This window comes from Microcaecilia unicolor, chromosome 1 (assembly GCF_901765095.1).
Source record: "Microcaecilia unicolor chromosome 1, aMicUni1.1, whole genome shotgun sequence".
Taxonomy (NCBI): domain Eukaryota; kingdom Metazoa; phylum Chordata; class Amphibia; order Gymnophiona; family Siphonopidae; genus Microcaecilia; species Microcaecilia unicolor.
In genome coordinates, this window is record NC_044031.1 from 680,028,474 (window position 1) to 680,055,903 (window position 27,430).

General features: G+C 43.2%; 1 protein-coding gene across 5 annotated transcripts in view; it reads right to left on the reverse strand.

The window, feature by feature from the left end:
• Positions 1 to 27,430, reverse strand: part of PARP6 (poly(ADP-ribose) polymerase family member 6) — a 116,885-nt gene that overhangs the window by 26,185 nt on the left and 63,270 nt on the right. For 2 of the 5 annotated variants that reach the window (XM_030190368.1, XM_030190371.1), the window contains exons 12-18: positions 25,746 to 25,838; positions 22,329 to 22,454; positions 21,304 to 21,369; positions 16,359 to 16,426; positions 15,431 to 15,479; positions 8,320 to 8,429; positions 3,472 to 3,544 (exon numbers count right to left, since the gene is read on the reverse strand). In XM_030190368.1, coding sequence (XP_030046228.1) covers positions 3,472 to 3,544; positions 8,320 to 8,429; positions 15,431 to 15,479; positions 16,359 to 16,426; positions 21,304 to 21,369; positions 22,329 to 22,454; positions 25,746 to 25,838 — 585 coding nt within the window. Of the gene's footprint in view, positions 1 to 1,130; positions 1,201 to 3,471; positions 3,545 to 8,319; positions 8,433 to 15,430; positions 15,480 to 16,358; positions 16,427 to 21,303; positions 21,370 to 22,328; positions 22,455 to 25,745; positions 25,839 to 27,430 lie in introns of all 5 variants that reach the window. The other 3 variants (XM_030190372.1, XM_030190370.1, XM_030190369.1) reach the window with 2 other exon arrangements.

The window sequence follows — 27,430 nt, forward strand, 5'->3', positions numbered from 1 at the left end:
GAGGAAATGAGTGCAGGGGTGTGGATATGGAGAGCAAGTAGGGGGGAGGAGTAGAAAGAGAAAGACGTGACAAAAGAACTGGTGATGGAGTGGGGGAGGAGAAAGTGAGGCTGCAAGAGAGACCATGGGTCTAGACAGCATGGAGAGTGCAAGCATGTAAAGTATCACCTCCCCTCTAAATGACTTTGACAATTGTCCTTTGGGGCCCCTATCTTTTATTTCTTTTTAAAATTTATCTGTCCCTAAGTTATCCAGATAGCAGACTGCATATTGCCACTATCCAGATAAATTCTGGGACGGCCCTGGCTCTATCTGCATAGCAGAGAGTCTGGATAGTGCACCGGCAGCCTGTAAGGATATTCAAAGGCCCTGTCTGGATAGTACAGAGGCAACCTGTAAGGGTATTCATACAGACTATCCGGATAATGCAGAGGCAGTCTGTAAGGCTATTCAGAGGCACTGTCCGGATGCCTTGGTGGGATTATGTGGGATATAAATGTTCACAATAAATAAATAAATAATGCTGAATATGCCGGTCAGTAGCAGTTACCCTGATTGCAGGTGCTGTTACCCAGATAAGTGCCTTTGAATATTGACCCATTACTTTTTATCTGTTTTACCTCGCCTTGTCAACTGAGCTCACAACGGGATAAAAGAAGCCGCAAATATAATGCAGTACACGAAACATACATAAGATGGAGCTTGACCTTCTTTTTCTATGGAATAAGCTCCTTTTCTGTAATTTGTGGAGGCCTGCTTTATACCCGAAATCCATCACAGCAGCCTTTTCTTGTCTTTTTCTTCCAGAAAGTTCATTCAGCATAACTCCAGCCTCTCTTTGGAAACCATGTATTATTTTGATAGCCCTCTTCTGAAATGCCAACATTTTTATATAACCAGATTGTGATTTTCCAAGCCCTCTAATACAAATCTTTCTGAAACCACCACAGCTTGGACTGCTTAATGACCGACTAGACTTTTTAGATTCATAAATGTCATTTTCCAATTTATTCTGTCAGATGATCATTCTGTATGCCACAAAGACACAAGACTATGATATACTTCTAAGTGTTGAAGAAATCCCTTGGTATGATGGCAATATGGATGAATATAATGGAACAGACTCTTACCTGAATATCCAAAGGAAATACTGGAGATGGGGCTAAGATAGATTCCTTTTCCATAGGCTGCTCCATGCAGCTTGCAGGAAAACAGCATGGTGAGCAACACAAGTACAGCAAGGACTCTAAGCACCATTACTGCATCTATCTTGCCCTAACTGGCGTACATTTACAGCACCTAGGGCCAGATGCATCAACCAAACGTAAAAAAAATCTAAAACAAGTCCCTAACGAATTTGAAAAAACGAAGAATGCACCAAAAAAACAAGTCGCATATGTTCGGTGCGGTATTGAAAAGTACAATGCATTAAAATGGTGTAATCCCCATCAGTAATCGGCCCCTAAAGCATGCGCAGAGCAGCCAAGCGTTATGCTGGCGCTGCACGGGGCAAGAAGAACATCTGATCACCGCAAGTTTTCAGGACGTCTCTCCTTCCCTGAGCTAGGCCCGCCCCGTCTGACATAAGTTACGTCAGATGGGGGCGGGCCCAGCTCAGGGAAGGAGAGACATCCTGAAGACTCGCGGTGATCAGATGTTCTTCTTGCCCGTGCAGCGCCTTCACACAGAGGTGAGAGGCACTGCGCGGGCCCGGTAGGCGGAGGGGGGCCCCGGTGGAAGGGGGGAGCGGTGGCGACGACCTGAGGGGGGGCAGGGCAGGGCAACTGGGGAGGAGGATGGTGGGAGGCGGAGCTGGTGGGAGAAAGAAAGGAAGAGAGGAAGGGAGGGGGGCCGGGGCTGCTAACGTTTGGATTTCTATGCTGCAGGGGGAAGCAGGGAGCAGCGTCCGACCTCGGGCGGGGGGGGGCAACGGGGGTGGAGGATGGCGGGGGAGGCGGAGCTGTAGGAAGAAAGAAAGGAGAAAGGGAGGGAGGGGGGCCGGGGCTGATAAAGTTTTAAGTTTTGTGCTTTTTAATGCAGGGGGAGCGGGAGGGGGGGCCGGTGGCTGATAAAGTTTTAAGTTTTGTGCTTTTTAATGCAGGGGGAGCGGCGGAGCAGCGGCGACCTCAGCGGGGGCGGGGGGGCAAGGATGCTCATAAAGGACGCTCCTGACGAGCGTTCTTTGCCCCCCTCCCTCCCTCCCGATTTTTTTTTTTACATTACAGTTTGGAAGCGGGCCGCCCTAACGAGAGGTACAGACCTCTCGGTTAGCTTTCCGGTGGTTTTCCTGCGTTAGGGCAAGCTGTAAACTTTGATGCATCTCATTCCAATAGGATTTCTAAACAATTGCTCATCTGCATTCCGTTTTTGTTAGCTGCTGTCGCCTTCGGGAAAAAGGCCCTTTAATGCATGTCACGGTTTTAAAACTTGTTCGGTTGTAAAAGGGTCGTAAAGTTTAGTGCATCTGGCCCCTAATCTGCCAAAGTGAGCAGTCCTCAAGGGGGGTATGGCAAAACACCGGAAGAGAGAGGGGCTGGGATGCTGCTAACCTCCCTCCCCCACAAAAAAAAAAAAATCTTTATATCCATCAAGCAACATATAACAGCTGCCACTTCAAAGCCAATTACAAATTTTTTTAAAAAACACACACAGGGGGTAATTCTAGGCTCGGCGACATTTAAATTAAAGTGGAACCACCTATTGTCACACATCTAAGCTATCTACATAGTAACATACATACATTGACAACACTGAAATATTTCAATCAATAAAACAGAAAACAAATATGTAAAAAAGTCTACATGATTTTAAAACCATTATGCATGTAGTGCAGCGATTGCCACTATGGCTAATCCTTCAGTTTAGGCCTGGTTGTTGCCCTCACTGTGCTTTCCCTCTACCCCTCCACTAGAAGGATAGTTTTCAAGCTTAGACATATTTTCAATACTACCTGTAGTATAGTGGTTGAAAGTACACAGAGGGAGAAGTTATAAATTGGCCACCCACTAGCCAACATAACTCCCCTTTGTAAACTGGCCCCACTGGAATTTAGAAATATCTATCATATTAACTGCAGAGTCAACACCAAAGAAGTACCCCCCCTCTTAAAACTTCCTTCAGCTTTTTGAGAAATATGGGATGTTTAGAGCATGGCCCTAAGCAGCACAGTTGCGTAGAACTGCCACTAGTACTGGTTTCTTCTCTAGATGAGTAGTTGGCAACTTTTAGTATTTATTTGCCTGCATTTGTATCCCCATTTTCCCACCTATTTGTAGGCTCAATGTGGCTTACATTATGCCGCAATGGCGATCACCATTAACGGAATGATAAACACAAAGAGGTGTTACAATTAAGGTATAAGAAAATATCAAGTAAATTAGATGTAAAAAATAAAATATCAAGGTATATAAGAACAGGACAAGGTAAAACGTTCAATAATATCAATGTGATATAAGACGTTTAGTTTCTTACTTGCAGTTTTGTGTATGATGCATTGACTAACCCATTGCGCAGGATGGAGTGCCAGTTCTCAATGTGAGATCCACTGCAAAAGACAGAAAAAAGGGAATCTATTTCATCAGTACAGGTCACAGAATTCATTTCAGCCACCATTTCTAGTCACATCAACCCGATTCACTTCTTCAACTCAAACCTATAATTCTAGCTGAGTGGAGTATATTATAAATGCATATCAGCACTAGTACCATCTTGCTCAGTGGAGGAGTAGCCTAGTGGTTAGTGCAGTGGACTTTGACCCTGGGGAACTGAGTTCGATTCCCACTGCAGAGCCTTGTGACTCTGGGCAAGTCACTTAACCCTCCATTGCCCCGGTACAAAATAAGTACTTGAATATATGTAAACTGCTTTGAATGTAGTTGCAAAAACCTCAGAAAGGCGGTATATCAAGTCCCATTTCCCTTCCCTAAATACTCTCATTATCGTACCTCTTGTCTTGCAGCCATGCCAACAAAGCATTCATCTAATCTGTCACCTTCCAAGTGAATATGTGACCTACTGGTTAGAGCAATGAGATGGAAACCAAGGAAGCCAGGGTTCAAATCCCATTTCTCCTACTGATGTTCCTTGTGATCTTAGGTATGTAACTTCACTCTCCATTGCCTTGGGAACAAACACAGATTATAAAGTCCCTGGAGAAGTGAAATGTCTACTGTACCTGAAATATAATTCAACTTGAACATGGGTTTAGAATGCTAAGCAATGAAATTCAAAATCCTCCTTCATCCAAAATATATTTCTCTCAACTTCCAGTTTCCCATCACACTAGCACTACATTCACTTCTAAAGCTGCAGGCCCATCAACTCACTGTTCCAGTTACATCAACAACACATTCAGCTCACGTATGTCTTTCCAGTCACATCAACATTTCAAATGTCACATTTGAGAAGAATTATATTTGACTGTCTTCTGAGGCTCTGAGGGATTTAAAAGGGCATATCCTACATGACAACCCTAATTTTTTTTGTTCTCACTTTAACAATTGTATGTGGTTGTAATGGTGGGCTTGACAAAGCAGAATGTTTTGGTATTCATTTAAAATAAAATATTACAGGTAGCAGAATTCTAAGCATGTGCGCAAACAAACCAATTTCAGCTGTGATGAAGTAGGTGGAATAAACCCAGTTCCCCTTAAGTACACTCCCTCACAAGATCACCTTAAGATAGGCATAGCTGGTCTGCTTAGCCAGGAGGGTGGGGCCTAGTCTGAGGAAGTTACAATCCTAGAGAAGAAACAGGATGGAGAGGCCCAGAGCAGGAATAAAGGGTCCTCCCAAGAGAATTTTCATGCCTGTGGTTGCAGTGTCTGAAATCAGGCCAAGGTAGTAAGATTATATTGGGCTAAATGGAGATTTGGCCTGCAAGAAGCTGATCACCATTGGTGTGTACAAGTGAGTTTAACTGAAGTTGGGTTTGGGGAACCTGACTTGACTGCAGTTCCTTTTGATGTGTGAAACTGAGCTTACATTTGATGGCTCATCAGATAAGTGAAAAACAAATCCAGACTTTTAGAACATTTTGTTTGATAATAAAGAATTTTGTTGGATTTACCTTTCCTGCTGACTGAGTCTGTGAGGACTCCATGCCCTGCTGCAGTCCACTCTACCACACAATTTGTTTTCAGAAAATGTGGCGGCTTCTCCCTCCCTCCTCAATTTTCACAATTTTTTTTATAATTCACTTCATACATTTGTGTTAATAAATATTTATCCCATGTCAGAGCTTTTTAATGCATGGAAATCAATTGTACATACATTAATTCATAGATTAAACGCACATTCAATTGCTTTTCAACATAATTGGGTCAGACCAAAGGTCCATTTAACTCAGTGTCTTGCTTCCAATAGTGGCCAATCCAGGATTTCTTGACAGAATCCCAAAAAGCAGCAAGGTTCCATGCTATCTACCCCTCAGGGATAAGCAGTGGCTTTCCACAGATCAACCTTAATAAAGGTTTATGGACTTTATTTCCAAGAATTTGTCCAAACCTTTTTTTAAACACAGTTACATTAAATGCTTTAACTAAATCCTCTGGCAATGAGTTTCAGAACTCTGTTACGCATTGAATGAAACCATGAGTTTCAAGTTTCAGTTTTATTTAGATTTACTAATTGGGAATATATCTAGGCAGCTTACAATATAATCAATGTTAAAAGTAGAGTATAACAAAGCATGAGTATAGACAGACAATTGAAAGTGAGGAAAGGGGGTGGAACTCCATCTTCTTGAGAGAAGGCGGAGGAGGGAAAGAAAGATAGGGGTGCTCTTGGTAATTCTGCCGGGTGTTTGGCAGTTCAAGATTAGTTGAAAGCATTTTCTGTTTGTTTTAAAGTATTGCTGTGTAACTTAATTACATGTTCCCTAGTCTTTACATTTTTTTTGTTCTTAACGAGTCTGCAAATAAAGCAAGTATAGGTCAGTACAAATTGTTTGTTTTGCAGCTTTCATGATTTTAATGGTATTTTGTAGATAAAATTTCTTTATATGCCTCAGACCAATTTTTATTCAGTTCTGATATATTATATTCTTCACCACCTTTTTGCATTAGAAGATTAGAGTCTTATATTATTATATAAGCATATTCATGTCAATTTTTATATTATTGACCTCCTCTTGGAAATAGTCTTAGGATTACAGTCTCTAGCATTTCTTAGTGTTGCTTTGATATTATCAGTAGTTTGTGAGCATTGATAATGTGACATGCTTTCCCTAGCAGCAATATGCAGTAGCACGTGCTTACTTTAACCTTCTGTCGAACAGGGTCTCCCCATAGTTGGTGACCTAACATATGTTACTATCCAACTTATTGCTCAGGAACCTCATACAGTACCTTAATTCATTCTTCTTCACCATGTATATACGCACATGGTGTGAATTTAGACCATGTTCTGTTCCATTTATGTTATGTTCCATGTTTGCTACCAGGCATGTATTCACCCTAACACAATATCATTTGTAAGTCTGTTACCCGGAAATGGCAACCGCCATTACGGCAAATGTAAGCCACATTGAGCCTGCAAATAGGTGGGAAAATGTGGGATACAAATGCTACAAATAATAATACTGCACGCTAAAGGAACTACCATGGAATGTGTTCAAGCATCCCGTGGTAATTCTATGATCGGCGCACAGTATCCACGTGATATAACATAAATTTTATTTTTTTACCACAGGGGACATGTTTGGAGGGGAAGAGTGGGCGTGCCCTGCGCTAATCAGATAGCATGGGTAAATCGCTGCATGCTGCCTGATTAGTGCGGGTTTAGCACGTAAGTCCTTATTGCCTAGTAAATAGGTGGCAGTAAGAGCTCACATGCTAATGGCCATGCGCTAACTTGGAAATTAGCATGTGGCCATCAATGAGGAAACAAAAATGGCGGCCATTTTACAGACACTCAGCACACGGAAAGCCCTATGCTATTCATACCGCAGGCCACTTTTCAGAACAGCTCAGTAAAAGGGGAACTGGCTCAAGTCCTACTGCAGCTCCTTGTTGCTCTGGGCAAGTCACTTAACACTTCATTGCCCCGGATACAAAATAAGTACCTGTAAACTGCTTTGATTATAACCACAGAAAGGCAGTACATCAAATCTTATTCCCTTAATCTTTTTAACCAATTATTTATTTCCTTTTTACTGTATAATTTGGCAATGAACCAATGTGTTTTGTTTTGTTTTTAATATGTTCTCTTTTTTATTTATTTATTTATTTTCATTTTTATAGTGGTTTGCACGATTATGAACATTGGACAGATTATCAATACTGAGTCCTGGAGACTAATTGGTAGTGAAGATGGTATTGATGCTTGTTGATTCTCTCTGTCTCTGTTTCATTTTTACATATTTTAAAAACAAATTGGATGGCCTTTCTTATATGTACTCTAGTCTGGCTACCTTATGTTTTTCTTTCAATGTTTATTTTATATTTTATGTTTACTTGTTATTTTTTAAATTTTAGATGTGATTTTATTCTGATTATGTATTTATATATTTTTAAAATATGATTAGTGTGTTTATATTTGTATATCTATGTTTTTTTCTAGACACCTGATGCAGGCAATCCACTGAAACATAGGTTGCGTCAAGCTTCCTAATAACCAGTGTCTCCTTATTCTCGTCTTGTGGTTGACTGTATTCCTTTGGTATGTTGCTCTTTTGAAACAGTGAACAAATGATTCATGTATTATCCATTCCACTCCACTCAAGATGTTATAAACCTTTGTCATACCTCCTTCAGCCATCCCTTCTCCAGGCTTAAGAGCCCCAACCTCTTTAGCCTTTCCTCATATGAGTTGGGGGGGGGGGGGTAGGAAGGGAAGGGTAGGGCTGATGCTCGGCTACAGGGATGGATAGGGGGTAGGGCCAATGGTGGGCTACAGGGATGGGGTGATGGGGGGGTAGGGAAAGGTAGGGTTGATGCTGGGCCACAGGATAATTTCAAATTTTTGGTCCTTTATTCTGCAGTTAATGATGGTTGTTCTGTGTTCTGCATGTGACCAAGGTAAGAGATTCTGCTGGCATGCGGTATGTGTGGGGATCTATATTAGTCTGACTCGTCTGGCTTTTCCAAAGCACACAACCCTACAGAACATACTGGGAGATGAAGCAGAAGAACAGAAGACTCTACTGAGAGGATCCCTGGAGTCACTAAGATTTGTGGCTTAAATAAAGTCTTCTTTAACACAGTAGACTCATCCATGTGCAAACTGACTTGTCTCTAGGACAGGTGAGACACTATTTTGGGGAAAACTTGGAATGGGTTAAGGATATTATTACCCAGTTATGGTGAACAATGCACTTACTGAAAAGCAAAGGTGCTGCCATAGAGTTTTTTGGCTGTGCGAAATCGGGCTTCCTTGGCTGGTGGACTGCTCAGCAGGAGGAATTGGTGTGAGGTGTGCATAAACTTCAGCTGCTACCAATGTAGGCGTAGAGGCAATCACACAGGGCATAAAAAGAAGTCAGAGAGAAAGAAAACAGACATGCAGCATTAATCATACATAGGTATCTTTCTACCTAGGGCCCTAATATACAGGGAAATTTTGCTTTTGCCCAGCAGTTCCCTCCTAATACCTTGGGTTTCCAACTCACCTGAAACCAACCTCTACTTAGCTATAATACCATGAGTATTATTTGCAACTTCTTTGGAGTTTTGCCATATTTTATACTCCGTCACCTAGCCCAGCCCCTGCAATATGCATGTGCTCTAAATATGGCCAGTAGGTGTCACCACTGAGCAATGATTGAGATTTCCTCCCTAGGGGATTTAAACACTGCTGACCCCGGGAGCAAATGCTGAATCTGGAAATCAATGTCATTTCTTCTGCGGAGAAGCGCACGTAGTGTTTGCCACTGAGTCACCAAACCAGTCCCAGGAGCCCAAAATTCTAAAGTTTTGAACATACAGATCTCCAAACTGTGCCAACATCCCAAACAGAGCATTTGTAACAATTACATGGGCACTTAGCCTACTAACAATGATGATAGTAGTCATATAAATTGAATCTGCATGGAGTCCATACCCCAGCACCTGGAAGGTTGGGGGGGGGGCGGGGTAAAGGGGTATTTAATCCCAGCCTTCAAAGAACCACACCATGGAATGCATAGCATATAGTGTTGCCACACAGGGATTTATAAAATTCCATAATGACCTCACCAATCTTTTCTTAGGCATTAGCTTGACCAGACTGTTTTATGGATATTACACTGTACAAAGGAACAAAGTTCAGTGACATAAATATAATGCACTTTCTGCATATCTGTTAATCAAACTTGCCTACCTTTTATTAGGGCTTCTATGGATAGTGAAAAGATCTAGAGAATTCTTTAGGCAGGATGATTTGGGAGATCTGATTTCAGCTCATGGTTTCACTGACTTTTTATGGCTATGTCTGATTTTGTGACGTGTGTTTATTCTGTGGTTTTTCTGTTTTTACAATAATCTATCAAGGGCAAGCTTTTTCAGGCTGGCAAAATATAAATCTACAAAATAAATAAATTCATGTAACATATACATAGTAACATAGAGGGGCATAATCGAACGTCGCCGGCCAAATAGATCGCCGGCGATCTATGTTGGCGGCGGTGCTACAGCTGGCCGGAACCGTATTATCGAAAAAGATGGCCGGCCATCTTTTTTTTCGATAATATGGTTTAGCCCGGCCAAATGCCGTGGAGTTCACCGGGTTTGAGATGGCTGGGTTTGTTTTTCAGCGATAATGGAAAGTTATGTCGGCCATCTCGAACCCTGGCCAAATTCAAGGCATTTGGCCGTGGGAGGAGCCAGCATTTTTAGTGCACTGGCCCCCTGACATGCCAGGACACCAACCAGCCACCCTAGGGGTCACTGCGGTGGACTTCAGAAAAGCTCCCACGTGCATAGCTCCCTTACTTTGGGAGCTGAGCCCCCCCAAACCCCCCTCCCAAACCCACTACCCACAAATGTACTGCACCCACTAAAATTGCTCCAGGGACCTGCATACAGCCTCTTGGATTTATTGCTGCGGTATAACTTTGGCACACCAGTTCACACCTGAAGACTAATCTCTCTGAAAAAGTCCTTTCTTGAAATAAGCACGTTACTCACAGTTAACTGCAGATCAGAGGTTGTGCCCCTCTGGCAAAGAGTCCCCTGGTACTAAGATTAGCAGTAGGTCAGAGCTGGCACAATGGTGTACAATGCCCTCTTTCAGGCACCATTCAAGGTAAGAACTACGTTCTCTAACGTGGGTAACACAGGAAAGGGAACTAAACTGGCTTACAAAAATGGCCACTACCACATGGACTACAACAGGAAACAAAACAGGGCAAACTCTGACCCAGTGAGCAGGGGGGAAAAGCACCAGTACCCTACACCCACCACAATGCATTGCTAATGTGACTCTGCAGGGCACCTAACAGAAAGGTGTCACACTCACCCGAGAGCCACATCGCAACCAGGGAAAGGCTGTCGGAGGATACAACACATTCTGCTGTCATGGAGGTGGGTACAGCATTTCAGGCTGGCATACAGGCTGGCAAAAAAGGTTTTAGTTTTATTTTTTTTAGTTTGGAAGGGGATTGGTGACACTGGGGGAGTATGGGGAGGTCATACCCCATTCCCTCCAGTGGTCATATGGCCAGTTGGGGCACCTTTTTGAGGCTGGTCGTGAAAATAAAAGGAGCAAGTAAAGCCGGCGAAATACTGCTTAACGCCACTTTTTTTTTTCCATTATCGGCAAAAGCCGGCCATCTGGTAGCCACGCCCATGCCTGCCCATGTCTCGCCTTCGCTAATCTACCAACACGCCCCCTTGAACTTTCGCGGCGAAAGCAACGGGAAGCGGCGATGCTGTCAAAATGCCACTTTTGATTTATACCAATTTCGCCACTTTAAGAACCGCCGGCCATCTCCCGATTTGTGTCGGAAGATGGCGGCGATCACTTTCGATTATAAGCTGGATAGTAACATAGTAGACGGCGGCAGAAAAGATCCGCACGGTCCATCCAGTCTGCCCAACAAGATAAACTCATGTGTATACCTTACCTTGATTTGTACCTGTCTTTTCAGGCACAGACCGTATAAGTCTGGCCAGCACTATCCCCTCCTCCCAACCACCAGCCCCGCCTCCCACCACCGGCTCTGGCACAGGACCGTATAAGTCTGCCCAGCACTATTCCCCACCTCCTAACCACCAGTCCCGCCTCCCACCACCGGATCAGGCATAGACCGTATAAGTCTGCCCACCACTATCTTCGCCTCTTCCCCTCCACCGGCTCCACCACCCAATTTCGGCTAAGCTTCTGAGGATCCATTCCTTCTGCACAGGATTCCTTTATGTATATCCCACGCATGTTTGAATTCCGTTACCGTTTTCTTCTCCACCACCTCCGCGGGAGGGCATTCCAAGCATCCACCACCACTCTCTCTGTGAAAAAATACTTCCTGACATTTTTCTTGAGCCTGCCCCCTTCAATCTCATTTCATGTCCTCTCGTTCTACCGCCTTCCCATCTCCGGAAAAGATTTGTTTGAGGATTAATACCTTTCAATATTTGAACGTCTGTATCATATCGCCCATGTTCCTCCTTTCAGGAAGCTAATTAAAGCGGGATAATTTTATAAGGAATTTTCCCACATAAAGCCCGTTTTACAGGTGAAAAGGGGCTTTTAAAACTGCCAAAAGGCCACAGGTGCTTTTATGCAGGCTGCAATCGCATTCGCAGGGGCACAGTCTGGACACAGTTGAGGTGGAGCTGTGATCATATATTACAAATTACCCCCTGGATTCTATATCGTGTGCCTAGAGATCGGCGCCGAAATCAGTGTGGATTCTATAACAATGCACGCAATTCAACAAGCTTAACGAGCTACTGAGCACGGATAACATTTAACGAGCAATAATGATCACTAATTAACACTGATTTTTCACGGACAGGGTGGTGGATGCTTGGAATGCCGTCCCGCGGGAGGTGGTGGAGATGAAAACGGTAACGGAATTCAAACATGCGTGGGATAAACATAAAGGAATCCTGTGCAGAAGGAAGGGATCCTCAGGAGCTTAGCCTAGAATGGGTGGCAGAGCTGGTGGTTGGGAGGCGGGGGCTAATGCTGGGCAGACATATACGGTCTGTGCTGGGGCTGGTGGTTGGGAGGCGGGACTAGTGCTGGGCAGACTTATACGGTCTGTGCTGGGGCTGGTGGTTGGGCGGCGGGGATAGTGCTGGGCAGACTTATACGGTCTGTGCCAGAGCCGGTGGTGGGAGGCAGGGATAGTGCTGGGCAGACTTATACAGTCTGTGCCGGGGTTGGTGGTTGGGAGGCGGGGATAGGGCTGGCCAGACTTATACGGTCTGTGCACTGAAGAGGATAGTACAAATAAAAAAGTAGCACATATGAATTTATCTTCTTGGGCAGACTGGATGGACCGTGCAGGTCCTTTTCTGCCGTCATCTACTATGTTACTATGATTAGAATTTAGGCAGACAACTCGTTAAGCATATTCTGTAATGATGTGTGCCAAACTTCTAACATGCACAGGCAGGGAAATGGGTGTTTCATGGGCGTTGTAGAATATGGCCCAGTGTGCCTAAATCTACGCACCAAGACTTACACCATGTTTTCACTGGTGTTAGTGGATGCGTGCAGATTTAGGCGCTGAAATATCAACTACAAGTATTCCATAATCGGTGCCTGATTATAAAATACGCTTAGTCAGCGCCGATTTTTTGGGCACCATATATAGAATCTCCCCTCATATGTTTTTTACACCATCTTTGGAGCAGGTGTGAATCTGTGCATGAGAGTTTAAATGCTGGCTACGGGTTATAGAAAGGAACATCCCCCTAATTCTATATAGTGTACCATAAGTTCAATGTGTAACTTGATGTTCATATGGAAGTTAAGCACCAAAACGGAGGTAAATGACAGTTAGGTGCTATTCTAAAAGGTAGCGCCTAAGTTCTTTCCTGTATAGCTACAAGCACTGTTTCCTCTAAGATGAGTGGGAGTACTCCACCTATGGTCCTGCCAGTGGGGGATGCTGTTTCACTATCACATTTTCAATAGTGAGGGGCAGGAAAGCTCTGCAAGGGTCCAGGGAATCTGCCTGTCCCTAGCAATTGAAAACACAGTATTGGACCACTGCCCCCTACCGGCAGCAACGCAGTTGGAGGACTCCTGCTTAGCTTAGAGGTTACAGTGGCGGTAAGGGGGATATGCACATTTAGGTACCAACATTTACATGGCATAAGTGAAAGAACCTAAATGTTGGCATGCAGATGTCAACTTGCACTCTATTCTACACTTCATAACCTTCCTCTCCTCGACCCCCACTGTAACTGCAACACAGCAAAACCAAAGCTCAAAATGGACACTTTACAACCTTCCCTGTCTTCGACCCCATTGTACCTGAAACATGTGTACCTTATCCGACCACAATATCACATTGTAACTGTTTCTACCAGACTGGCAAATGCCTTTATGGTACTATGTAAGCCACATTGAGCCTGCAAATAGATGGGAAAATGTGGGATACAAATGCTACAAATAAAATAAATAAAAAATAAAATCTGGGCGTCCAGATGCTGATATAGAATACTGTCTTGCCACCTGATATTAAGCCACGGCATGCAGCGCAGTTAGCTGCCACCACCAGCACCGACCCCAGATACTCAATACCAGGTCGTACCTGGTGGCCGGAATGGAATATCCGTTTTCAGTTTTGGCTGCAGCAACTTAACCGGCTAAGCGAATATTCAGCGCAAGACGGTTAAGTTAATAATGGTTAAACATAGGCCCTGCTATTTAAGCAGCTTATCTTAACTGCTCAGCCGGTTTAAAGCTGAATATTCAGTGGAGGTAACCAATCTAATTCTTGTCTTATATACCGTTCTAGGAGGTTCCAGGCGGTTTACATAAAAGAAACTCAATCAAAGATGAGGAAGTTACATAATAATAAAAATTAAAACAAAATTTTAACTATCACAATTATGAAATAACTAGCTATCTTGTGCTGAATATTATGTTATTATTATTATTTGTTACATTTGCATCCCACATTTTCCTACCTTTTTGCAGGCTCAATGTGGCTTACATATTACCGTTAACGGTGTTAGCCGATTCTGATCTGAACAAATACAAGGTAAGCACTACTTAACCTACCAGGAGCCGTTCCTGATCGGTTAAATAGCACTGAATATCAGGCCCTTAGCACACAGATTTTTGGTGCTTAACTTTTAACACCCTTTACAGAACTGTCCCCCATCTATGCCTATACTGCATTTATAAAATACGTGAAACTTTAACGGCGATGTTCTACCGATGTTAAATATACAATGCAAAAAATAGCAGAACTCAAAACAAGAGTATCTAATTGATTCCAAATAAGTTTATCTAGTAAACAGTTCACAATGTGTGTGAAGGGGAAGTCTCATATGGTCACCAGGGCAGCACCAGAGCCGGGATGCACAGATAAGTGTTGGATGAAATGCCTGTATTGCAATGAAATGTTAAGTTCAGCTGTGATATTATGATACCATCTAACAAATAATTTAACAATTGGGAACTGAGATACAAATCAGTAAACTGAGAAGATTCACAAAATTAAAAAAAATAAAAAAACAAAAAAGAAAAAGTACAAACATAGGAAGGTTCAGGGGTCAGTCAATGATTACAACTGTCACACAACAGGGGTCCACCCTCCCAAGTGGTATCTAATAAAGCCCTGGTGACCATATGAGACCTCCCCTTCACACACATTGTAAACTGTTTACTAGATAAACTTATTTGGAATCAATTAGATACTCTTGTTTTGAGTTCTACTATTTTTTGCGTTGCATTTATAAAATAAACACCGTGTTATAAAATTACTCTCCTGTGCTTCTATAAAAGCTGGACAACCAATATGGCCAAAACCTGCACTGCAAGGACAAACTTTATTGAAATACTTTGTTTTGTGGAGGCTTAAAGCCACCCAATTCAAGAATGACACTCCACTCTTGTATGACAGAATATCAGAACCCCTAATACTTTGCCTACATATCAGAAAGTAGGAGGGATGTGAACAGCTAAGGAAAGTTAACCCTTTAAAATTCCAACCCATACTGTCAGCTGTTAACATATTGGTTTACCTTACTCTGTGCAAATACCCAAAAGAAAAAAAGGTGACTATAAATACAAACACATTTTGTTTGTTTGCTTTTTTACTACTAATCAAAAATCTAACACCTAATCCAGCCCTGTGAACATGCCACAGAGTTTCTGATACCCAGACACTGGTGCAGGATGTCAGCAGAGTTGGCATGAGGTGTGCTTTGTCATCCACAGAAATGGCAAGGGTTTCATTTAGAAGCTGCAAAAGACAGAATGAAGGGGGATGTGGCTTGGAGAGCAGCTTTGAGATGCAGGAGGTCAGTGAAGAAATAGAAACATTTACCCTGCTGAGAGGAAGCTTGACTATGTGTGACCTGTTGCTGGATATTATCCTATAGAGAGAGAGAGAGAGAGAAGAAAACGCCATGAAGGACACAAATCATCAAGTTAATCTAAACAGACAGACAAAATGCTAACTTTTTTTGATTCATCTTTAATTTACTCTGCACCTTCTGTCTTTCTCATATGCGTGAGTCTGACATTGTAGATCAAGCAGTGCAGGCACAAGATTCTCTGCCATGACAGAGAATGGATGCTCAGGTGTCATAGGGTATGATAAAAAGGGAAGTGTACTCTCAAACAGAAATCATGGAGGGCTGGGGCTTGTTCCCAGTCACATTCGAGAAGGAGAAGCTTGGTAATTACTACTCAAGGAACAGAGAGAGGGAAACTGTTGAGGACAAAAGCCTCCTCTGTTTTTCACTGTTGAAATGTTTTGACTTTGCAAAAAACAGTGACAGGGCCAGTGCAGCCATTAGACAAGACTAGGACATCACCTAGGCCTGCAGGTTCTTGGGAGCAGCAAAGAACAGCTGCAGTCAAAGCAAAAAACAAAGAATCATCAACACATACTATAACTTGCAATTTTACAGGATTTTTGTGTGATGATCATGACCTGTTGAGTTTAATTAATAAAATACTGGGGGGGGAGGGACCACAAGCCACAGGCCTGAAAGCTAATTTTTTTTTTTTTGGGGGGGGGGAAGGTATAAGGCTGAAAGCTTGCCACTATCATTGTACCGGCTCTGCACAGTGACACTGCCCTTCTCTCCTCAGCAATGGCATCATGCCAGAACCATGCTCTTCACAATTTATCAAGAAGTTGGTTTTCATATCAAGATGGCGCCTGATTGTCTCCTGTGAAACCTAACAATATCTTTAGTGATTTCCAGCCAAAAAGAAGAGTTATTAACATAGATAAATGTCTGTACCACTGTAAAAGGGGATGTGCAAGAGGGTCCAGTCTGTCCATCTGCTTCTTGATCTCCAGGTATGAGCCCTACAAGAAACATGTATCTTAAGTAACAGTTTACAGGGTCATTTTTAAATTTCATAGCTAGCTTGCAGATTGTTTAGCCCAAAGGGGGGCCATGGGTATTTTTGCCTCTGATCTGTCAAGTTGTATAAACCACACACCTGCTTGCTCCGCCCTCCCCCATATCTGGTCCTATCCGTTTACAACACAAGTAAAAATACTCAAGCTACAAAGCAGCAGAAGTTCTTTTACCCAGGGAGTGGAAGCACAAATTGCAACCAACTGCTTGGCTGCCCAAATAAAACAGCTTGAAAATTGCCCTTTTACCTCCTAATTTTATAAAACTGGGTGCTGAACTTTATGCTTAGCACACAAAAAGGAGTATTTTCAAAGCACTCAGACTTACGAAGTTACATGGAGGGGTATTTTCAATATGATGTCCAAGTCCAACTTTGGACGTTTTTCTCAAAACGTCCAAAATTCAAGTGGGGAATATAGCCATTTTCAAAACAGAAAAAAAACCTTTACATGTTTTTGTGCTCTGTGCATTTATCTTTTTGGTCCATTTTCAAAAAAAAAAAAAGTCCGAATGAAAAACGCACAAAATCAACCCATTTGGATGTAGGAGGAGCCAGTATTCTTACTAGACTGGCCACACAGACATCCCAGGAGAGCAATGGAGCACCCTAGGGGCACTGCAGGACTTCAAATAAATACTCCCAGGTACACATTTCACGTGGGTCCCTTATTTTGTCTCCTGAGCCCCGCAAAACCCACTACCCCAACTGTACACCACTACAATAGTGAAGGGGGCACAGTGGGTTTCTGGTGAGTTTTGTAGGGCTCACAGTTTCCACAACAAGTGTAACAGGTAGGGGGAAGTATGGGCCTGGACTGCACCCACCACTAGACTACTCCAAGGACCTGCATGCTGCTCTAATGGACCCGAGTATAGCCTCTAAGGCTGGCATGGAGGCTGGTAAGTAATGTTTTTAATTACATTTATGGGGGGTGGGTGTTGTTGACCACTGGGGGAGTAAGGGGAGGTCATCCCTGATTCCCTCCAGTGGTCATCTGGTCATTTAGGGCACCTTTTTGTGGCTTGTTAATAAAACAGGTCTAGACCAAAACATCCAACCTATAGCCCTGAATATTTTTGTTTTGTTCAATTATGGCAGAAAAAACACTCAGATCCCTCCCTTAACACGCCCCTGACATGCTCCCTAGTGATTTGAACACACTTCTGATGGACTTCATAGAAAAACATCTAAAAATTGGCTTTGAAAATACCAATTTGGATGTTTTTGTGAGAAAAACGTCCAAATGCAGATTTATGTCACTTTTTGGACGTTTTTCTTTTTTGAAAATGAGCCCCATGGTAACCTATGGAACTTTGTAAGTCTAAGTGCTTTGAAAATGCGCCCCAAAGTTGCATGCACAATTTATAGAATGTCAGTTGCACACACAATTTAATTTAATAACTGGCTGTTAAATGAGTTAACAGCCAATTACTGGGTTAAATTAGTGTTAATTGGCATTGGCCCCAATTAGCAGTTGCACAGGCAGCTGCGCTAAGTTGCTATTGTAGAAGTTGTGCACTCAATCTCCATTGAACACAACTTCTAGGGAAGCACGGAAGTGGGAAGGGCATGGGTAAGTCAGGGGTGTGCCTAGGAATTAGGTGCACAGGTTATAGAATACTAAGGGTTAGGCGCTTGCCAGGTATTTGTAACCTGGATTGGCCACTGTTGGAAACAGGATGCTGGGCTTGATGGACCTTTGGTCTTTCCCAGTATGCCAATACTTATGTACTTATGCACTGCTAACAATTAGGCATGACCACTTACAGCAGCCTTTGACATGGAATAACTGCTCGCACCTAATGTTAGACTTACACTTCTCCACTCCACGTTTTCCATGCAAAACTTGGAGTGAAGAAGTGCCTAGTGGTTAGAGCACTGGTCTTGACATCAGAGGTGGACAGTTCAAATCCCACTGCTGCTTCTTGTGATCTTGGGCAAGTCACTTAATCCCCTATGGCTTCATGTACAAACTTAGATTGTGAGCCCAATAGGGACAGAGAAATACCCAGTGTACCTGAATGTAACTCTCCTTGTGCTACTACTGAAAAAGGTGTGAGCAAAATCTAAATAAATAAAACTGCCTTTATAGAGTTCGTGCTTAGCGCACCTCATCCTGGTGCCTAAAGTTTGATGCTTTTTCTTGAATCAACTCCTTAATAATAAAAATAGCCAGGTGACAGTCAAGAGTCCTGGTGGCCAACTGAGATATGTAAATTGCCAGTTCAACTCCATTAAAGCATCGGAGACTAAAAAGACAGAGAAGGGATGTGTAACCTGCAGTGAATAAAACTCAGTTCACAAAGAAACCAAGTGAGAACTGCTTATGAGTGCACCACAGGCGGCCATGTTGGTTTAGAATCTGGCACACTATATGATATGATATCTTCTGTGGGCCCCTTCACTGCAACACCATGTAATTTATTCTCCAGAATCCACTCCCACAGTATCATTAAGACTGCCAACAATTCTAAACCCATGTTATACCACATATTAAAAAATAGGTTGGGGAAGATCCTACATTCAGACTGACTGGCATTTGATTATATCCAAGATGATACTGTGTTATGGTAATTATAATGTCACAGTTTAGAACTAGTTTTGCCAGCCCTAAACACACTACTAAAGGGATTCATCCTCTGTGATTCAGCCCCTCACTCTCTGTCTCTTACTTCCCCACTCCCTGTCTCGGCACCAGAAGTATGTTTTGTAGTGCTGGGGTCAACGTTGCACAAAATATGATGACCCCATTTCTTGTCTCTTGCATTTTCCACCACCCCTTGCTCTCACTCCCTTTCTCATTTCTTTCTCCCATGTATAAATTTACAAAGACTAGGAGGTGACATTTTAACCTATTTCAAATTTCTTAGGATAGTAGGTTAACCATTTCCAGACTAAGCTTAAGGTCATGTTTTTATGTTCTATCAGCCTTCCTAAAGCATGGGGAAAGCTATGGATTTCCTCTACCTTTGCCATGTGTTTGCGGCACAGCAAGAAAATAAAACCTCATCTGAAACAGAAGAGGAAGCAACCGAGACTTCTTAAACCTACCACTTCCTCCACCCACTGCCAAGACTACAAAGGAAGTAGAAAAGTTAAAAACATGAGGAATAGTTAAGGCTTGGGCACTGATATCCCATTCAGAAGCAGTCTTATTCAGATACTCCATGGTTGATTTCTCATAAACGTGCTGTAAAAGAGTGTCTGGGATGGATTTTCTTGGGCTTCAATATCAGTGGTCAGATTTCCCAAAACGTTTAACGTTTTAAGCTGCAGCTATCGTCATACAGCTCACACTTATGGAAAGGGGGTGAGAGTAAACAGTGACGAGCAGTTATGGCATCCAAATGCAAAGGAAGGGCGGATGGGTTTTTGGATTTAGCTCGCTCCTTTTCAGTAGTTGATCAAGGTAAGTTACATTCCGGTACAGTAGTTATATAAGAAATGACACACTAAGGGGCTCATTTTCAAAGCACTTAGACATACTATTCTATGGTACTTTGTGTGTCTAAGTGCTTTGAAAATGAGCCCCTAAATCTCACCCAACTTTTGGGGATTCTACTAGGTAGCTGTGACTGGCATGGCTATGTTGGAAACAGGATACTGGGCTAGATGAACCCTTTGTCTGACCTGGTAGCACAAGGATTCCCAAACCTGTCCTGGGGGAATCCCACAACGAAAATGCATGAGATAGAACTGTATACCAAGGAGTATGCAGTGTATGCAAATTGATGTCATGAATAGTCATTGTGGATATCCTGAAATTCTTAATGGCTGGGATTCCCCCAGGACAGGTTTGGGAATCATGTGGTAGGGCAACTCTTATATTCTAATGCTCTTACCCGTTTCCAAGAATGGCGAGTAGCAGCTGCTTGGAGGAAGTGTGTTAATAACAGCAGTGACCAAATCACTGAGGAGTAGCCTAGTGCTTAGTGCAGTGGCCTGAGAACCTGGGGAACTGGGTTCAATTCCCACTGCAGCTCCTTGCAACTCTGTGCAAGTCACTTAACCCTCCATTGCCCCAGGTACAAAATGAGTACCTGTATATAATTGTAAACCGCTTTGATTGTAACCACAGAAAGGCAGTATAACAAGTCCCAGTCCATTTCCTTTCCAGTTACCAGAGGTCAAGCTTAGAGTTCAGCTCAAGCTGATGACATCCCAGTCTATTATGACATATTCTATTATTGAGCCATCCTCCATAAAACATGTCTAGTTCATTTTTCAAACCCAGTTATATCATTTGCCTCCACAAGTCACCAACTTAACTGGGTGTTGTATGAAGAAGCACTTCCTTTCGTTTTTAATCTGACACCTTGGTCTGACACCTACTGATTTCATCACCTGCCCCTTAGATCTCGTATTATGAGCCCTATTTACTTTCTTTACATATTGCATTCTATATGATTCCATCATATCTCCCATTCACACATTGCTTTACGGGTTACACAATTTTAATTTCATTAATTCTCTCCTTGTACATTATTCCTGCTCAACTTTCTTGTCCTGGGAACCGTTTCTAAGACTAAGTCCCGTTTAAAACTGAGTAGCCAGAACTGTACACACAACCATATCCAATCACTTCAAGATCTCTTGGCATTTGAGAAATTAGGCTTGTTTTTCTCCCTGTGCACTGCTCTAATCTTTTCTAAGGTGTAGCATGTAATTGCTGAATCATTCAGATTTCTGAAAAACATGAACATCTTCCGGGGGATAGAAACACTTCATTCAATTAAATCACAAACTGTACATCAAGAGAAAGTGATATAAAATATTTGGGTCTATTGCCCTTCTCATGGTTTAAGAATGTTGTGACTGTACCTGTGTCATTTCGCGGATAGACATCACACTGTCCAAGGCCTTCTGCAGTCTTTCGTAATTCTTTTTCTGCAATTGAACAAGGACACAGAGGCAGCATGAGATTAAGGATGGATCTGAGCTGGCTTACCTTGCGCCCTCTACCTGTTCCAGTAGCGCAGAACTACATAGCATTCTCACATCTTTCCAAGAGCTGTGACTTCTTCCATGTTCCATACAGAGATACATAGAAGTTACACTGGACAAAATGGTGCTCAGGGCAAAGGTCATTTTTGGTGCCTCCTTTCATTTTAGGCCTACATTTTTCCAAATTCACAGACTGACTCAAAAGGAAAACATGGTGGCACCCAGGGTGGTCTTTCTGCTTTCCCAGCCTTTACAATAGGCTCTTGCTATGGGCAACCAATGCAACTTCCATCCCACCTTAACCAAATCACTTCAGAGGCAACTCACAGATTCCCTTTCAGGACATATGAATATACATTGTGATTTGACTGCTACATTCTCATCTCCCAGAACTAAGTCATACACTGGAGCAAGATATAGACATGGAGCTCCGATGCATTTGACAGGCTGTTTTGAAAATATGGAAAACCCAGAAGACACCTGAAAAGGAAAATTAACAGATGGATGAGCCTAGTGCAGTGGAGGTGTAGCCTAGTGGTTAGTGCAGCAGACTTTGATCCTGGGGAACAGAGTTTGATTCTCACTACAGCTCCTTGTGACTCTGGGCAAGTCACTTAAGCCTCCATTGCCCCAGATAAAATAAGTACCTGTATATAATATGTAAACTGTTTTGAACGTAGTTGCAAAAACCACAGAAAGGCAGTGTATCAAGTCCCATTCCCTTTCCCCTTTCCCTATTACCAGCTGGCTGAAGAAAGCCATGTGCTTAAGAGAATGATGAGATAGAAATCTCCAATGATCTCTTGAGGTGTCTACAATGGATACAACACTAGGATACAACACTAGGATCAGCACTTGTCTACACTAGGATCCTGTGTCTCACAACACACAGTAAAGCTTACCTTAGGGTTAAAGGCAAGTGTTTTGGGGTCATTGGGGTCCACAACAGAAGGATAAGGCTCAAATATGATACTTTTCCTTGGGGATTCCAGGGCTGCTCGACACATTGCCACCAACAAGTCAACCACCTCCAAGAAGAAAGAAGAATGATTAGAGGCACATTCAGAAGTTCAATCTCTCTCTGCTCAAGAACTGTCCATGGCTTTGAGTCCAAATACCTACACTGTCTCCAAGTATTAGTGCCCATGCTCAGTGAGGCCTAGCCACCTGCCTGGGGTTACCCCGCAGCCACTTAGGAGGGTCTATCCCCAGCACAGGTCAGGTCCGCCTGCACCTGCCACTTGTGCTCTACACTAGCACCCTCCTCCCACCGAGTGGGTCACAACTGCCTCTGGGCGAGTCTCCCGCTACCAAATTATCCCCAGTGATTTCTAGGTTACTGGAGGCCACACTCCCAGTGGTCTCTCAGTTCCCAGAAAGCACTCACAGAACCAACACACAAAGTACCAGGATTCTCTATCAGTCCAGACAGGCAGAGGCAATAAACAATTATTTACTGTCTTAAAAATTGAACAATGAACAAAAAAATGTGCAGTCAGCAAACTGAAATATGGATCAATTATAACACTAACAAGAAGTCAAACTAGGCATGTACCACAACATAAGAGAAATTAAAAACAGAAATGCATTTCCAACAAAATACAAAGATATCAGCGATGCACATTTCCTAACATATTCTACATAATAAATTCAAAATAAAACACTTTTTTCTACCTTTGTTGTCTGGGCATTATATTTTTCAAAGCATCTTGGTCCCAGTTTCTCTTTTTTGCTTTCTTGTCTGTTTTCTGTTCTCTTTCCACTGGGTGCTGTCATTTGTCCTTTCTTCACTTTCTTTCTATCTTTGCCATTCCCTCAATACATCCATCTCTGACATATTTTCTCTTTCTCTCTTTTCTGCGTGTTCACTCAAATTTCACATTCTCACTCTTCAGTCCTCCAGCTCTATTTCACCTACCTATCAACTTTTCCATCTCCTCCTCTCACCTTCTACCTCTCATTCCTTCCCTAGCTTTCTATTCTGTCCTCTTCTCTCACTTCCTATACTACATTTCTACCCTCTGTACTCACCATCCTCTTCTCAATCATCTCCCCTCAGAACCTCCATGGTCCCTCCCACATGGTTCCACAATGCCAAGTATCTCCCCTCCCCTCTTCTTTCCTGTACTCTTGCAACCCAACATTTCCACTCTCTTTCTCCACTCACACTTGTAGCCTATCTTCCTCTCCTGCTCACCCTTCTCTCTCCTCCATCTCTATGGTCCAGCATCTCCCTATCATACGAACATAAGTGTTACCATACTGGGAAAGACTGACAGTCCATTAAGCCCAGTATCCTGTTTCCAACAGTTGCCAATCCAGGTCACAAGTACTTGGCAAGATCCCAGAACAGCAAAACAGATTCTATGCTGCTTATCCTAGAAATAAGCAGTGGATTTTCCAAGTCCACCTTGATAATAGCTTATGGACTTTTAGGAAATTGTCCAAACTTTTTTAAACCCTGCTAACTGCTTTTACCATATTCTCTGGCAATGAATTCCAGAGTTGAACTACCCCTGTGGTCCAGCATTTCGTTGTCCAATCTCCTTCCCCTCCATCCCTATGGTCCAGCACCCCATGTCCCTTCCTTCACCCCTGTGGTGTAGTAATTTCCTGTCTCCTGTCCCTTCCCCTCTACCCCTATGATCCAGCAATTCCCTGTCCCCTTTCCCTACCCCTCCACCCCTATTGTCCAGCCCTCCCTGTCCCCTCTCCCACTTCCCCCTTATGATCTAGAAAGTCCCTGTCCTGTCTCCCTTCCCCTTTGGTGCAACATCTCCATGTTCCCCCTCTCTCCCCTTCCGCCTTTTGGCCCATCAGCTCTGTGTCCCCTTCCCCTCCCCCCCATACCAACACCAAAAAAGTGCAGCTTCAATGTTCAGCAGGGCAGCAGCTCAGAGGGGAAGGCAGCCTGGCAGCAGCTCAGAGGGGAAAGCAGCCTGGCAGCAGATGTGCCTACACAAATCCCAATGCCCCGCTCATTTCTGGTGTAGATGGCAAACCAAGAACCAGAAGTGAAAGCCTGCTAAATGTTGTTTACTGCCTACACAACCCAGGAAGGAGCACAGCATCGGGGTTTGCGTAGTCGCATCTCTCCCTCCCCCTCCCCTGCAATGCAATCCAGTATCTGTTTCTCACATTCACTCTCTCCCTCTCCCCCAGCATGGTCTGAGATTTCCACCAGCTCCCACAATTTAAAATGCCCCCTCTCCCCAGCCAGCACCCCTACAGTATGGCATGTCCCCCTCTCCCCAGCCCCCACCCTCCATGGTCTGACATATCCCTCCTCTCTCCCTTGTTCCCTCAGCTAAGGTTTGGCATCTCTCCTGTCCCTCACACATCCAGCACCTCTTCCTCTGCCTTCCTTCATCTCCTTTCCATGGGTACATCACCTCTCCCTTCCCCCATCTGTTCATCATGAGTCCAGTACCTCTCCTTCCCTCTCCCCAACCTCACCCTCCACGGTTTGATATGTTCCCCTCTCCCCATATTCACACCCACTCATGGTCTGACAAGTCCGTCCTCTCTCCCCTGTTCTCTCAACCAAGGTCTGGCATCTCTCCTCTCCTTCCCCCACACAGGTCCAGCACCTGTCCCTCTGACTTCCTCCATCTCCTCCCCATGGGTCCAGCGCCTCTCCATTACCTCCTCTTTTGAGACAAGTATCCTCCCCTCCCCCCCAAGCCTAGCCCTAGTTCCTTGTCCACCCTCAGTGCCTCCCCAGTTCACAAAATCCTGAAAGTCCTTCATGGGTGCCGGCAGTGGTAACAGGCAGTCTGGGCTGACCCAGATCCTCTGCAGCGTCCCACCCCTCAATATAACTTCCTGTTCACGCTCAGGTGGGATGCTGCAGAGGGAAAGATTTGGGCCATCCCAGATGGCCCATTACAGCCGCCAGCATCCACAAAAACAAAGGACTCACAGGTTTTTGTGGTTTTTGTGTATCAGGGAGGAGCTGAGGGAGGACAAAGAACAAGTGCTAGGCTCAGTCGGGGGGGGGGGGGGGGTGGAAGAGGTACTGGATCTGTGACAGGAGAGGAAACAAAAAAAAAGTTGTTCTGTGTGGCAGCCCCATGACACACCTTCCAGGTGCTCAGGACACAGCGGTTGAGAACCGCTGGTTTAGGTAAGTTTTACATCCATCCCCTGGTCTTTGTAAGTCCTTTTGACAGATACAACGACACGTACAACACTTTGATGGTTTGACAAAACGGAGTTAATCAAATCAAAGGTCATTAATTACATTTATTCTGCACACCCATCCTTTATTTGCTCATTTCCATAACTACTTATTTATTCCCTTGAATGTCTTCTCATACCTCAGCTCCTGTAGCCACTTCCTCTGCAGCTCCTGACATCACTCCCAGAGTGTAGAAGGAGAAGACACACAGCTCTCTGGTGCAAACTGCTGGCTGCAGAGAAAAAGAAAGCACGGAGGCCTTATATGCATCTATCAACTTAAATACTCTAGGCACATTTAAGTCATGCAAGTCACTTCTCTTTCATCCTTAAGTGTATAGTATGTTCTATGTACAGTGAGAGGAGCTCAATGACTGCAAGTGGTCAGAGAAAAAACATGCAGCTAACCTTGGCATTGCTTCTATTGATTACCAAGTAAAATATGTCATGTTATTCATTTATAGTGTTAATGGTTAAAGTCTTAGTTTTATTGTATGAATAACCATGAGGTGAAAGGTCCATTGAAAACTCAATGGGCAACTTTCAAAGATGTACAGACAATGGACACCATGGGACCTATGCAATAAAACTTACAATAAACTGTAGCGTGGGCTTGCAAAAACTCTCAACAGGCTTGCTAATGGGCCCTTAATGAGCAATGAAAATTTGACATGCTCACAGCAAAAAAAAAAAAACAGAAGAGAAGGGCAGAAATAATGTGGTCACATGTTCTCAGTCAAGGAAACCTGAAAATGCATTGACTAAGGAGCATGAGCATACCACGTACGAATGGTAAACATAGGAAATAATGTGTAGGGCACCCAGATCGATAAATGGACACTTAGATCTGTGTGCTCAGAGTACTCATCCCCCACCTCAAAAAATATATATCTATATCTATACATATATGTATGTATGTATGTATTTGCCAACAAGCACATCAGAAGAAACCAAAGGATAACATTCAAAAAAAAGAGTGACATCATTCAGGGTTTTGCACATAGAACCTGAGCTACTTATCTGTACAAGTGGCAGATTTTCTAAAACTGCAAGTCCATGGAAAGACAATTAAGGAATCAAACTAAGAAATGTAAACTCCCAAGAGGTAAGCATTATTCCTCCAAAACATTATTATTATTATTTGTTACATTTGTATCCCACATTTTCCCACCTATTTGCAGGCTCAATGTGGCTTACATTATTCCGTAATGGCGATTGCCATTTCCGGAATAATGTGGCTTACATTATTCCGTAATGGCGATTGCCATTTCCGGAATGAGACATACAAAGTGGTATTGTGTTAATGACAGAATAGATTAAGCAATCAAGTATAGAGAATTCATTATCGGAATGAGAAATAAAGTGGTATTGCGTTAAAGTTCATTAGTGACAAATTAGATGAAGCAGTCAGGTATAGAGAGTTCGGTTAAGTCCAGTTCTGGTAAAAGTTTCGTTGTCTGGTATTTATGATGGATCGTTGTGGTATGCCTTATTGAACAGGTTGTTTTTTAGTGATTTTTGAACATCTCTCTTAATCCCAAATCTGAATGAGTTGTTGGCAAGGGGCTACGCATGATTCAAAGCAGGTGAAAATGCTAACATGGAAATTTTCTGTGAGATACATGGACTGCAGTTGTAAAATACGGACTACATGTATACCGAGGAAGAACCAAACCATGCCCAGAACAAAGTCTTTTAAACTTTCTGGGACTGATGTTCAAAAAAAAAACCTGAGCTATAGTAGGCTTCTGTATTTGTATCCTATTTCTAGCTGAACTTAGGTGCATAAGTTTTCAGCTGAAAATTCATCTTAAATTTAGATTAA